The following is an 11,961-nucleotide window of genomic DNA, read 5'->3' as shown; positions in this document are numbered from 1 at the left end:
CCTGGGGCATCAAGTTTCCAGTAAGGGAATTGAGGTTGACCATGCTAAGGTTGACGTGATTGAGAAGTTGCCACCGCCTACTTCAGTCAAGGCGGTAAGAAGATTCCTTGGGCATGCCGGGTTTTACAGGCGATTCATAAAAGATTTCTTTAAGATTGCTAACCCATTATGCAAACTCCTTGAAAAGGATCACCCCTTTGTGTTTTCTAATGAGTGCAGGTTGGCATTTGAGGAATTGACGTAGAGATTGGTGACTGCACCCATCATTGTTACACCCAACTGGGAGCAACCATTTGAGCTCATATGTGATGCAAGTGATTATGCTATAGGAGCAGTCTTGGGGCAGCGAAAAGATAAACTGATGCACCCAATTTACTATGCAAGCAGAACGCTTAGCGGTGCACAACTCAATTACACCATGATGAAAAAGGAGATGTTGGCTGTCGTTTTTGCATTCGACAAATTCAGGTCATACTTGATTGGCTCAAAAGTCATTGTTTACACTGACTATGCAGCAATTAGGTACCTTATAGAAAAAAAGGAGTCAAAGCCATGCTTGATTAGTTGGGTTCTTCTGTTACAAGAATTCGACCTGGAGATATGTGATAGAAAAGGGACAGAGAACCAAGTGGCTGACCACCTCTCAAGGTTGGAAGGAGCTGAAAAGAAGGTAGAGGTTGAGGATATAATAGAGACATTCCCGGATGAACAGTTACTAGCAATGACAATGGAGGAGGCACTGTGGTATGCTGACATTGCTAATAATTTAGCAAGTGGTATTGTACCTTATGAACTCTCCTCAGTTCAAAAGAAAAAGTTCTTTCGTGATTGTCGGTCTTATTATTGGGATGAACCTCTATTGTTTAAAATCTATGTAGATAACATGATCCGGCAGTGTATCCCCAAGAAAGATCAAAATTCTATTTTGTAGGCTTGCCATGCTTCACCATATGGTGGACACTTTGGAGAAATTCGGACAATAGCTAAGGTGTTAGAGTCGGGCTTGTATTGGCCAACTCTGTTCAAGGATGCCCATGCTTGGGTCAAAAGTTGCGATAAATGCCAAAGGACAAGCAACATATCTCGCATACACGAGATGCCAATGACCACAATTCAAGAGGGGGAAGTTTTAGACATGTGGGGGATCGACTTCATGGGGCCATTTGTTAGATCGTATGGTAATAAGTACATATTGGTAGCAGTTGACTACGTTTCCAAGTGGGTCGAAGAAGTGGCTCTCCCGACCAATGATGCTAAAGGGGTAATAGTCTTTCTAAAGAAGAACATTTTCACACGATTTGGCACCCCAAGAGCTATACTCAGTGATGGCGGAACCCATTTCAGTAATAGAGCGTTCGCACGGCTGCTGGAAAAGTATGGAGTTCGTCATAAGGTGACCACCCCATATAATACATAGTCGAGCGGGCAAGTTGAAGTGTCCAACAGAGAGATTAAAAGTGTCCTTACAGAAACTATGAATGCAACAAAGACTAATTGGGCAAGGAAGCTGGATGATGCATTGTGGGCGTACCGCACAACCTTCAAAACTCCAATTGGTATGTCACCCTACAAGTTGGTATTTGGAAAGGCATTCCACATCCCGGTAGAGCTTGAGCACAAAGCACTTTGGGCATTGCGGCAGTTGAACTTGGACATAGAGACAACATGCACTAGCAGAGTCACTGGGTTACATGAGGTAGAGGAATTCAGGTTCCAGGCATTCGAGAGTGCTAGATTATACAAAGAACGAATTAAATTGCTGCATGACAAGCACATCGTGGACCGTAACTTCAAATCCGGAGAGCTAGTACTGTTATACAACTCCAGATTGAGATTGTTTCCGGGTAAGTTTAAGTCACGATTGTCAGGACCCTTTAGAGTGGTGCAAATGTTCCCAAGTGGAGTTGCTGAGATTGAATCAGAGGATGGGACGAATAAGTTCACAGTGATATGGTCAGATCTTGAAACACTACCTTGGAATGGAAAATGAGAAAGGGGACAGAGAGATAATAATGTTGGAAGAGCCCCCATACATGAATGAGGAATGATGCTCCGAGCCTGCGTCATGCCGCGACGTTAAATCAGGCGCTGCATGGGAGGAAACCCACGAATGTTGTAGCTTGTGTTTCTTATGTAACTTCTCATAAAAAAATGGGCAGGACCGCGACCGCGGCAGGACCACAGTGAGAGGCGAGTATTCTGCCTCGAAATTGTCCAACCCACCGCGACTGTAGTGGGACCGTGGTAGGACCGTGGTGGGACCGTGGTGAAACGTGAGTATACTACCTCAATTTTGTCAACTCACCGCGACCGTGGTGAGGTGTGAAACATCGTCGCCCATGTAAGTTTTCTAATTATTTTGTTTTTTTCTTTCTCTTTATTTATTTTCGTCTCTTTTCAAACCCCCCCCCCCTTCTTCTTTCATCAAAATAACTGACCCTCCCCCTCACTTTCCCAATTTCTCTCTCTCTCTAAACCCTAAACTCCCAAATCCCTCCGGTCTTCTTCTTCTTCTTCCCTCCTCACACTTCCCCCATCCCCACTCCTTTCATTCTCTCTTCCATCAAGGTATGTCTCTTCTCCCTTACCTCATATTTTGTATTTTATTTTAGTTTTTATGTAGTTTAATGTTGTAATGGTGTAATATTTCTATTAGATTTCTTTTTGTTCTTTTTCTTTTGAATTTTGTCTTGGTGGGTGCTTGTTAAGGGATTATATGTATAATGTGGTGGAGAGGTGTATGTTTGTGGGTGTTGAACTAATTGTTGTGGGGGGATTGGTGTAGTACCACTTTTGATTTGGGGGAAGCTTTGATATATCCATATGGGCTATATGTGTTAAGAAATTATTTTGCCCACAAAGCGTTTGTGGAATTGCCCCAATAGAGCTATAAAGGCTAATGTGACATGGATGTGATAAATTCTAAGTAACTACCCATAGTTCACACATCTCACACCCTCACTGATAGGCGTTTCTCTGTTTGACAAGCAAAATGAATCCATCTAGGAAGAGACGCAACACCAGGTCCTCCGCTAGTGGACCGGGAAGATCCTCGAGAGCTTGGAGTCAAGCTAGTGCGCCACAGTTTGACAGCACTAGGTTTGTCTCCAAACCGGCGGAAGATAGGTACAATGCAAAGGCAGCTAAGAAATTATTACATGAGGTCCATATTGACCGAGAAGCCTTTGAGGTGGAATGCCCGAATATCTCCAATGAGTTAAGGAGGTGTCAGCTGGACATCTTCTTTGAGGAACCGAAGGAATCCAATGTTCAGGTGGTTAGGGAATTCTACCTAACTGCCTGGAACATGAGAATGGGATTGTTACTGTATGCAATACCCGAGTAAATGCATCCATCGAGGCCATCCGCAGGGTGTATCGGGTGCCAGTGTTCAGGGAGGAAGTTGATGTTTATCGTACTTATAGCCAAACAAGTGCCTTGTGGGAAACTCTTCTTGAGACTATTTGTGTGCCAAAAAGAGAATACATATGGATAAAGCACCGGATCACACCTAACTCCCAGTCTCTCAATTGTGAGGCTAAGTGTTGGCTCACAATTATCAACACTCGGCTGTTGCCCTCCAGCAATATGATCGATGTCAATTAACCAGGAGCAACATCGATCTACTATTTCATGACAATGTGGCCCGACTCCTCCATGACGAGATGTTCATTAGATCACCTGAGTTACTCAAAGGCTTCTACTTCCCTTCTCTAGTCACCAAGCTGTGCCGTCTTGCTAGCGTCCCTAAAAACCTTAGAGTTAATGGGAAATTGCCACTGAAAGCCCTGTTCCTGGCAAGAAAAATCAAAGTTGGGATAGAGCCGGTGGTGAATGTTGATGAATCGGATGATGAATCTGATGATGATGATGTTGAGACAGCTGAGGTCCCACCACCTAGGAGAGTTGAGGAGGCGGGCACATCACAGCCCCGCCGAAGTACCCGCATGACAGCTCTGTAGCAGGAAATGGCTGGTCTCCGCACTTCTGTCACAAAATTGGGCACCAGAGTTGACACTCTGACTATTCAATAGGCAAAGTCGGAGAAGATGGCTTCGAGCGCTAGGACAAACATGTCACCTCGATCCTGGCACTGTCTCTGATCAGGATTGATCTTCAGGGAAGTCCCCCTTCCTTACTCTACTCTTTATTTGTTGACATGGGGACATACCATATTTTTAAGTGTGGGGTGGGGGATGGTTGTTGTTGTATGATGTTGTTGTAAAAAGATTGTGTAACTTTGTATGATGTTGCTTTATTTTTGATTGATTGGTATGGTAGGATCATGTAATTAACTTCGACTTGGCCCAACGACAGACACCTTTCGATAGGTCTCTTGAGGGACATGAGTCAAACAAAAAAAAGAATATAAGGACTCTTCTTGATGGCGGATATTTGAGATAGTTTCTTGAGGGAAGTTAGTCTAGAGAAAATACAAAAAATATTTTTTATTTTATTTGTAGGTAGTGTAGTAACTCCCCCTTGGTTTTTCTTTGGGCCACGGTTCTTTTCCAAAGGTTTAGCTTGAACCGGGTGTAGGTAGTTTTTGTTTATTTTGTTTTTTTAGTTTGGTTAGCATTGATGGGCTACAAGCTGAAATAGAAAGAGAATCCCATGGCGTTAATGCACCTGAACACAATCGACACTAGAGTGTAACGCCTAGTCTCAATGGTTGACTCTTGCTAAAGTGCCGTAAAAGTTGGTGTTTGTTGCTGACTTGAACACTCAAAAGAGAATGTCTTGATAAATCAATCCAGAGTGAGTCATATGTCATCTGTGTGTGAGTTATATTGTATTCCATGCTTTAAATTTGATGCCTAGAACTTGCCATGTGTGTTTGCAAAGCGAAATAGTAGCTTTATTCAGTCTTAGAAGTGATATGGGCATTTCTTTGTTAAGCCAGATATATAACGTAAACCCACCTGAATATAATATATCGTAGTCAACCCCGTTGAGCCTATAAGCCTGTTTCTTTGGCAACCACATTGCGAACCTTACCCAATTGTTTGAATAGCCTTCTGTTTGAACCCTTTTACCTCCCATGGGCACTTGAATGGCCTTGACTTATGTAAAAATTAAAGTGTGGGGTGGTTGTTTGGTTTTGAGTGGAGCCAATGAAATAGAGGAAAGGTGCAGTTTTGAAGAATAAAAGAAGAAGCGCCACGAAAAAAAATAAAAAATAAAAAAAATAATATTTTTGTGAATAAATGTAGTAGTTGATAAGTGGTAGCTGGATACAAATGCACCTAAAGGAATGGGATGTTATAAATAAATTGTAAGGAATGTCTGGTTGACATAAGAATGATATGGAATGTTAATGTGTTTTGTATTAAAAGTGCTTAGGGATATTAGTCACTATATCCAAATATATCCTACCCATCTCTTAACCTACATTACAACCAAATAATGTCCTAATTGATCTTAGATTGGATAGGCTCGATTAGTAGAGTATTACACTATATGCATCTTTGTGGCATGTGAATGTTCTTTCGGAGAGTGAGCGAATTTTGTCCATCTGAGTTCCTAATTGTTTTTAATCATATTATTTGTGGAACTACTCTCTTGTGTGATGTGAGGGCATGTGATTCACAAAGGAAAGGTAAGTCTTGACTTCTGTATAGAGTAGTTTGAGTAAGTGCGAATATTGCATGGTACAAGAGATTCGACTTCTGAGGCAAAGGTTGTTCACTACTAGGTGCAACTTTGGTAAATTGTTCAAACTGTGATTCGTTAAGAGAAAAGCTTAGGGAAGGAACTTTGATAGAGTGTGGTAGATTGCTAGAGGACTGGGAATGATTTAAGTGTGGGGTGTTGATATTAGGCTATATAGATGATATTTACACCTTAATATTACTATGCTTTATTGTTGTTTTATAGGCGAATTGATAACAAAATTCTCTAATTGGTGTTTTGCTTCGCAGGGAATAATCAAAGTGAGGAAGCACTACGACGTGTTTTGGAGTCAATAATGTGAAGAAAACTCCCAATCAAGAAGTACTCGGGCATAAAGAAGCAAAAATGGACTAAGGTGAAATCCACCGCGACCGCGGTGGAACCGCGGTTTAACTGCGGCAGACAATTACGCGAGGCATAATGTTCAGCCTTTACCGCGGTCGCGCCGCAGTCTTGACGCATCCGCGGTAAACTATTCAATTGCCAAAAAATTGGGGACCAAAGTGTAATTCGGTGAAAACTTGTTCCAAACCCTTATAAACTTTAGAAGCTCGCCCAAGACATAATTAAGCTTGTTTTTAGACTACTTTGGAGGCAAGGAAAAGTGTGAGAAGATCAACCAAACATTAGAGTTTTTATATCTCCTTTTAATTCTTGCAATTATACATTATGAACAACTTTGTAGTTTTATTTTATTTTGTTATGAGTAGCTAAACAATTATCTAGGGTTGATGGAACCAATTGTTGGTTGAAGTTTTGACTCAACTTGTTATAATCGAGCCAGATTTATTATATGATTGTTCAACTACGTTTTGTATGGTGATTGATTGAATGGGCCCTTGATTAATCGTGTCTAATTACCTCATATTGCTTGAGAAAGAATATTAGGTTAGACTGCTATTGAACATCATCACTTTTGGGTAATTGAAGAGATTCATTACTTGAACTTAAAAATGGGTTTAGAGATAACAAAACTTTGGTGGGATAATTTAGAGCTGCACATATTGTCTTCTAGAGTAGTTCGAGAGAATACTCTAGTAAATTATTGTAGTTGATTGAGAGATAATTACGATAACCCGTAACTCTTAATCCTCATAGAGTATTACAGCGAGATTATAGCGAAAGAGTGAAGACAGAAGCTAGAAATTGGGGAAATCACTGCCCTAGACCTTTTAAACATTGAATTATCTTTTATCCAGCATATTGTTATTTCTAATATTATTTGAAGTAGTTAACCAAAAACTCAAGATTGATTGATAAAATTCTTGCATCTAGAAATTGGTTGAGTTGATAATAGCATTGCCAAAGAGTTGTAATAGATAGGTTAGTTCCCTGAGGATTCGACTCCGAACTTAAGACCGGATTATATTTGCAACGACCGCTTTGTCTTTTAGAAGGCATAGTTGGGCATGATCAAGTATCTATTTTACTCTACCGAGTCGCGCTATAGTCAGCAGGGTACGGCACCTATTGTGCAACCACCGATTAGTTGGGTTTTACCGAGACCCACGTGGCCGGGTGCGATTCTTCTAAGCCTTATGATGGCCGGGTACATTTTTATTGAGTCCTTTTTGAGGCCGGGTACAATATGATGATGATGATGCCCATATAGGCATATGTTTTTAAAAATTTATGTATATATATGTATTATGCATTTCATGTCAGTAGCACTCAGAGGCACTAAGATATTACAGGTTGTATCTTCTCTATCTCTTTTTACATTACTGTTCTTGTTTATGCTTTCCTACCTTACATACTTGGTACTTTGTTCGTACTGACATCCCTTTTCCCGGGGACACTGCGTTTCATGCCCGCAAGTCCCGATTAATAGGTTGACAGTCATCCTAGTAGGATATCATCTGAGCGGAGGTGTTGGTGCACTCTACTTGCTATAGAGTTTCCTATTTGGTTAGTATGCTTTGGATATGTATTGATTGGTATGGAGGGGCCCTGTCCCAACCTTTATGATTTTATGTACTCTTAGAGGCTTATAGACAGGTGTCAGGTGCATGGATACTTGTATGGCCTTGTCGGCCTATGTTTTGAGTTTAAAAATGGTCATGTTGGCCTTATAGGCCCGTATGTCACATGTGTAAGTTTGTATTACATGTTCGGTCATCCTATGTCAAGTATTCTCTTATGTTTTATTCTTGTTATATCATAACGGCCCTTTCGGCCAATTTACCCATGATGATATGATAAGAAAGATACGCTACGTTGGTACTCGGTTGAGCAATGTATGGGGTTCCTGTCGTGGCCCTCCGATTCGGGTCGTGACAAAAGTGGTATCAGAACAGTTTTGTCTTAGGGAGTCTACAAGCCATGTCTAGTAGAGTCTTGTTTATGGGTGTGTAGTGCACCATACTTATAAGCAGGAGGCTGCAGGGCATTTAGGACTGTCAGTGTTTCTTCTTACTCTAGATCGTGTGGTAGAGCTCAATTGTAAGAATTCAAACTTCTAAATTCTATTTTGTTCATAACACAATGATACCTCATCCAAATAGATAGTTTGTAAGTGATTAAATGTTGTTGTGGAAGAGTTGAGTCAATGGAACTCGATTTTTCATCATGCTTATGATGAGTAAATGTAAGGTTTTCAGTAGATTATGTGTGTACTAAGACGCATAAGGTTCTTGATAAGGAGGCCAAAGGCATGAATATCTATCCACCCATATGGTTTAAAAAGCAACAAGAGAATCAGAAGGTAGATACAAGTTTCAACAAGTAAAAGAAGATAGGTGGTGAAGGTTACGAGGTACTAGTTAGTGAAGGTTTTGAGTATTTACAATTTAGGCAGAGAAATATATGTATTATGAGTTACCTTCAACAGTAACAGAGGTATGTACAATTGGCCACGCCATTCTCAGTATGCCATATGGGAGTTGACAGATATAGTTTAAGAGAAGAAGGGGATAGCAAGATCCAATTAGGGCTAGAGTAACCTAAAATAGTAGATGGATTATTATGATTAGCTAACATTTCCGAAGGATATTGCACATGTGGTAATAGTTCTCCTTGTGAGACACCCCGATGGTGAAATCTAGAATAGTACATTTAGATATGAATACTAGAATGTCTAGAAAAATTTAGAAGATTGGCACTGGAATCCTAGAAGGGATAAATATTTACCTTTGTATGGCTCCCATTCCTAGTAAAGAGAAAATGCAAGGTGACCTAAAGAGCCAGTGAGATAAAGCAAGGGAAGCTAAAAGTGAAAGAATTTTTTGTTGAACTTATCAGAATAAAGTGATAGGTGATATTAGGCAGAAAATAAGAAGAGAGTAATTGAAGCATTATGAGTAATATGTGATAAATGGATGATAACGGTAAATCAAAATATGATAGAATGATAGAGTTTATAGTCAAGTGAAGGAAAAGACAAGAGGTGACAAGCCTTGAGAAAATAATAGAGTATAGGCCAAAGGTCATATCCTCATTTCGAGAAATGAGTTGGTGAGTCCAACGCGATAACCAGAAGGCTAAGTTAAACCCTCTGTAGTAACAGAAATTAGTATGGTCTAGTAAACAAGATAAAACCGAACATGAATTAGGGACCGGAGGATTTGATAATGGTCGACATCGTGAGAATTTTAGAGATCGTGCTCCAATAATAATAGAATAGAGAACAAACGAATAACCTTTAAAGGTCATTTAGGAAGTCGCTTACCTAAAGAAAACACTCTGAGCAGAGTTAATCTTAAGGGACTAAGTGTGCCAGTTACAGTAGGTGTCACCTTCGTGCGTAAGAAATTTAGTTATCCCTGGTACAAAAGGTTACCGTAAGGCAATTACGGTTCATTGAAAATGTGAAAAGACGCCAAAGATGAAGAGGTAAAACATCTATACGTAGATCATCATAGTACTAAATCTTAGTACTCCCCTATAGGGGGGAATATGGTGTGATATGGTATTAAGTCGGAGTTAAGCAGTTCAGGTAACTATGGAATGGTAAAGGAAGAATATGGTAAAAAGGAGAAAGAGATGATGTTGCATTTATTCAGTTCCTACAGATATGTTGTGGCTCTAGAACATTATACAAGCACGACATTGGGGACATGCAGTAAAAGTTTCCCGCCATGATGTTATTGATAAATAAGTGTGAATGGACACTTGATACATCAGGAGCTAGTGACGAGAGATAAGTTAAGATAAAGGATATATCCCAAGAGAGATTATGCAGGATATATATATAAAAATGGACCAATGAGTAATTAGCAGTTGATTCAGGAAGAGCCTGGTTATGGATAGATAAGAGGTCACAGATAAATCAATAGATCATGCAAGATAAATGTAGTGAACCACACCATAATGATTTAGTCTCACAGATACGAGATCGCAATCATCTGAAAAAAATTCAGATAGGAGTTGAGGCAGTTAAAGGTACCATTTAAGGTTTATGAAAATAAGAGAGAGTGCCACTAAGGAGACAATAAAAATTTGAGCTTGGAAGTAATACTACGAGCACAAGGGCACGAAGTTATGTAACTAAGGATTATTATAGGCGAGTAAGAGAACAACGAAAATTTCCTTCGGGTGTACGATATAACAAGCTCACAACTTTACAAGAGCCAGAAGGTCTCCCTAAGTACTACAATGAAAGACTAGCTGAGGAAATAAGGAAGAAGGTTTCCACCTAAGAATAGTGAGCTAAAGAGTAAATGGTCTTGTAACAACAATCTCACTACAATATTGTATACACTCCATAAAAATTGGCACCTATCATGGCTAATGAATGGAAAAAAAAGTCACCAAAGGTGATGTTTGAGATCATATGAGGTACAAGAAATTACAGTTTTCGTGGGCAATAAGACAAGCCAAGTATTCATGCAACAAGTGATAGACAACCTGGAAAAGTAATTGCTTACATTTAAGGACAACTGAGAAGGCACAAAAGGAGATTTATGGTTTTAGCAAGTTAAAGGAAGGTTACGAGTAGTATAAACAAATAGGTGTAGGTCGTAAGGTAAAGTATTATAGAGCAACAAGGTTTTAGGTAGATAGGAATAAAGATATGAAAAGGTGAGTGAGAAGGTGACGAGAATATGTATTTCCTCGGGAATAAACCCATCAAAACAAGGGAGCTGATGATTTCCATATGTAATAAAAAGCTCAGTACAGCCTGAATGAACACAGAGGAGTCTATGACTAGGAGCAATTAGAAGAGATGAAATGTTACCCCCGTAGTAGAATAAGGGTGTAATTGTGATAGATTAGAGGATGACATTTGGCCTTTGATTGAGGAATAATTTAAAGAAAAGGGATTTTTTGAATTGCACGGTATTCGAATACCTCCATAAGATGAATCATGTTAGGATGCTATGAAATACGGTTATGGAAGTATAGTATCGTCCCTATGTGGATCAAACAAATCACTTCAAATATTCCCCGATGAGACGTGAGCCCTAGTGACAATGTATTACGTAAGAGGTTTCAAGTTATCAGTGACAGATTATGGATCAACATTAAGGTAAATCAACAATGGATGGATAAAATTTGCAAAGTATGAGATGAGATTAGACCGTCATTATTAAGATGAACAATAATGAGGAAGCATTAAAGGACTTAGATTTATACATATAGGACAAGCAGCGAAAGAGTAACCCGAAAGTTGGGTGGCAGACCTCGGTAATAATAAACCGAAGTAAGAGTTAGGATATAGTATGAACTACCTAGATGTGGTAAAACCATAAGCATAGATAACCGAGGCTATGGATCAAGGTATAGCAATAGTTGTAAGTTCGACAAAGTACCAAGCGAAGAACTTTAGTACACATATAGATGCCTAGAGGGACATCTTGTCATAGTTTTGTATATGTTCACAAAGTGAGCCTAGAGATTGGCTAAAAGCTAGAGGAAAAAAAGGGAGAAGAGTCTTATAGGCACACACACAAGTACACGGTTGTACATGATGCATGACAAAAGATAACAATAGTTACGAGATTGGAAGAATTCCGACCACAGGTCGTGGTATGAGAAAAAGGCCTAAGGGGGGAATACCCTAGCCCTTGGATTTACTTACAGAACAGTTTCATAGATGTCAAGGACAATATTAAAATATTTGTAAGAGCTAAAAGTTATGAGACTGATAAATGCATCAGTCAACATTCGAGGCCGAATGTTCCAAAGGGGGAAATGATGTTACATCCCATGTTTTCGTACGTGAGAATACATCGTAAGCCAATTGATGTAAGCTCGAAAATGAGATCGTTTTTGAAAGTAAATAACGTAAGTTCATCATTTTAACTTGGAGGTTATAAATCTTTAAGATCATGAATAACAAGTACCAAA

The 11,961-nt window shown here is 39.6% G+C and overlaps 1 protein-coding gene across 1 annotated transcript; it reads left to right on the top strand.

Moving 5' to 3' along the window:
- The first annotated feature begins 1,474 nt into the window (after positions 1-1,474).
- Positions 1,475-1,990, top strand: LOC107783907 (uncharacterized). The gene has a single exon (XM_016604936.1). The coding sequence runs from the start codon at positions 1,475-1,477 to the stop codon at positions 1,988-1,990; it is 516 nt and encodes a 171-aa protein (XP_016460422.1).
- The last annotated feature ends 9,971 nt before the right edge of the window (positions 1,991-11,961 follow it).

This window comes from Nicotiana tabacum, chromosome 5 (genome assembly GCF_000715075.1).
Source record: "Nicotiana tabacum cultivar K326 chromosome 5, ASM71507v2, whole genome shotgun sequence".
NCBI lineage: Eukaryota > Viridiplantae > Streptophyta > Magnoliopsida > Solanales > Solanaceae > Nicotiana > Nicotiana tabacum.
The sequence above is the reverse complement of the archived record's forward strand: the minus strand, read 5'-3'. Positions and strand labels throughout refer to the sequence as shown.

Bases quoted from the DNA above. Each gene is read 5' to 3' on its own strand.
- LOC107783907 (XM_016604936.1), top strand. From the start codon at position 1,475: ATGAATGCAACAAAGACTAATTGGGCAAGGAAGCTGGATGATGCATTG.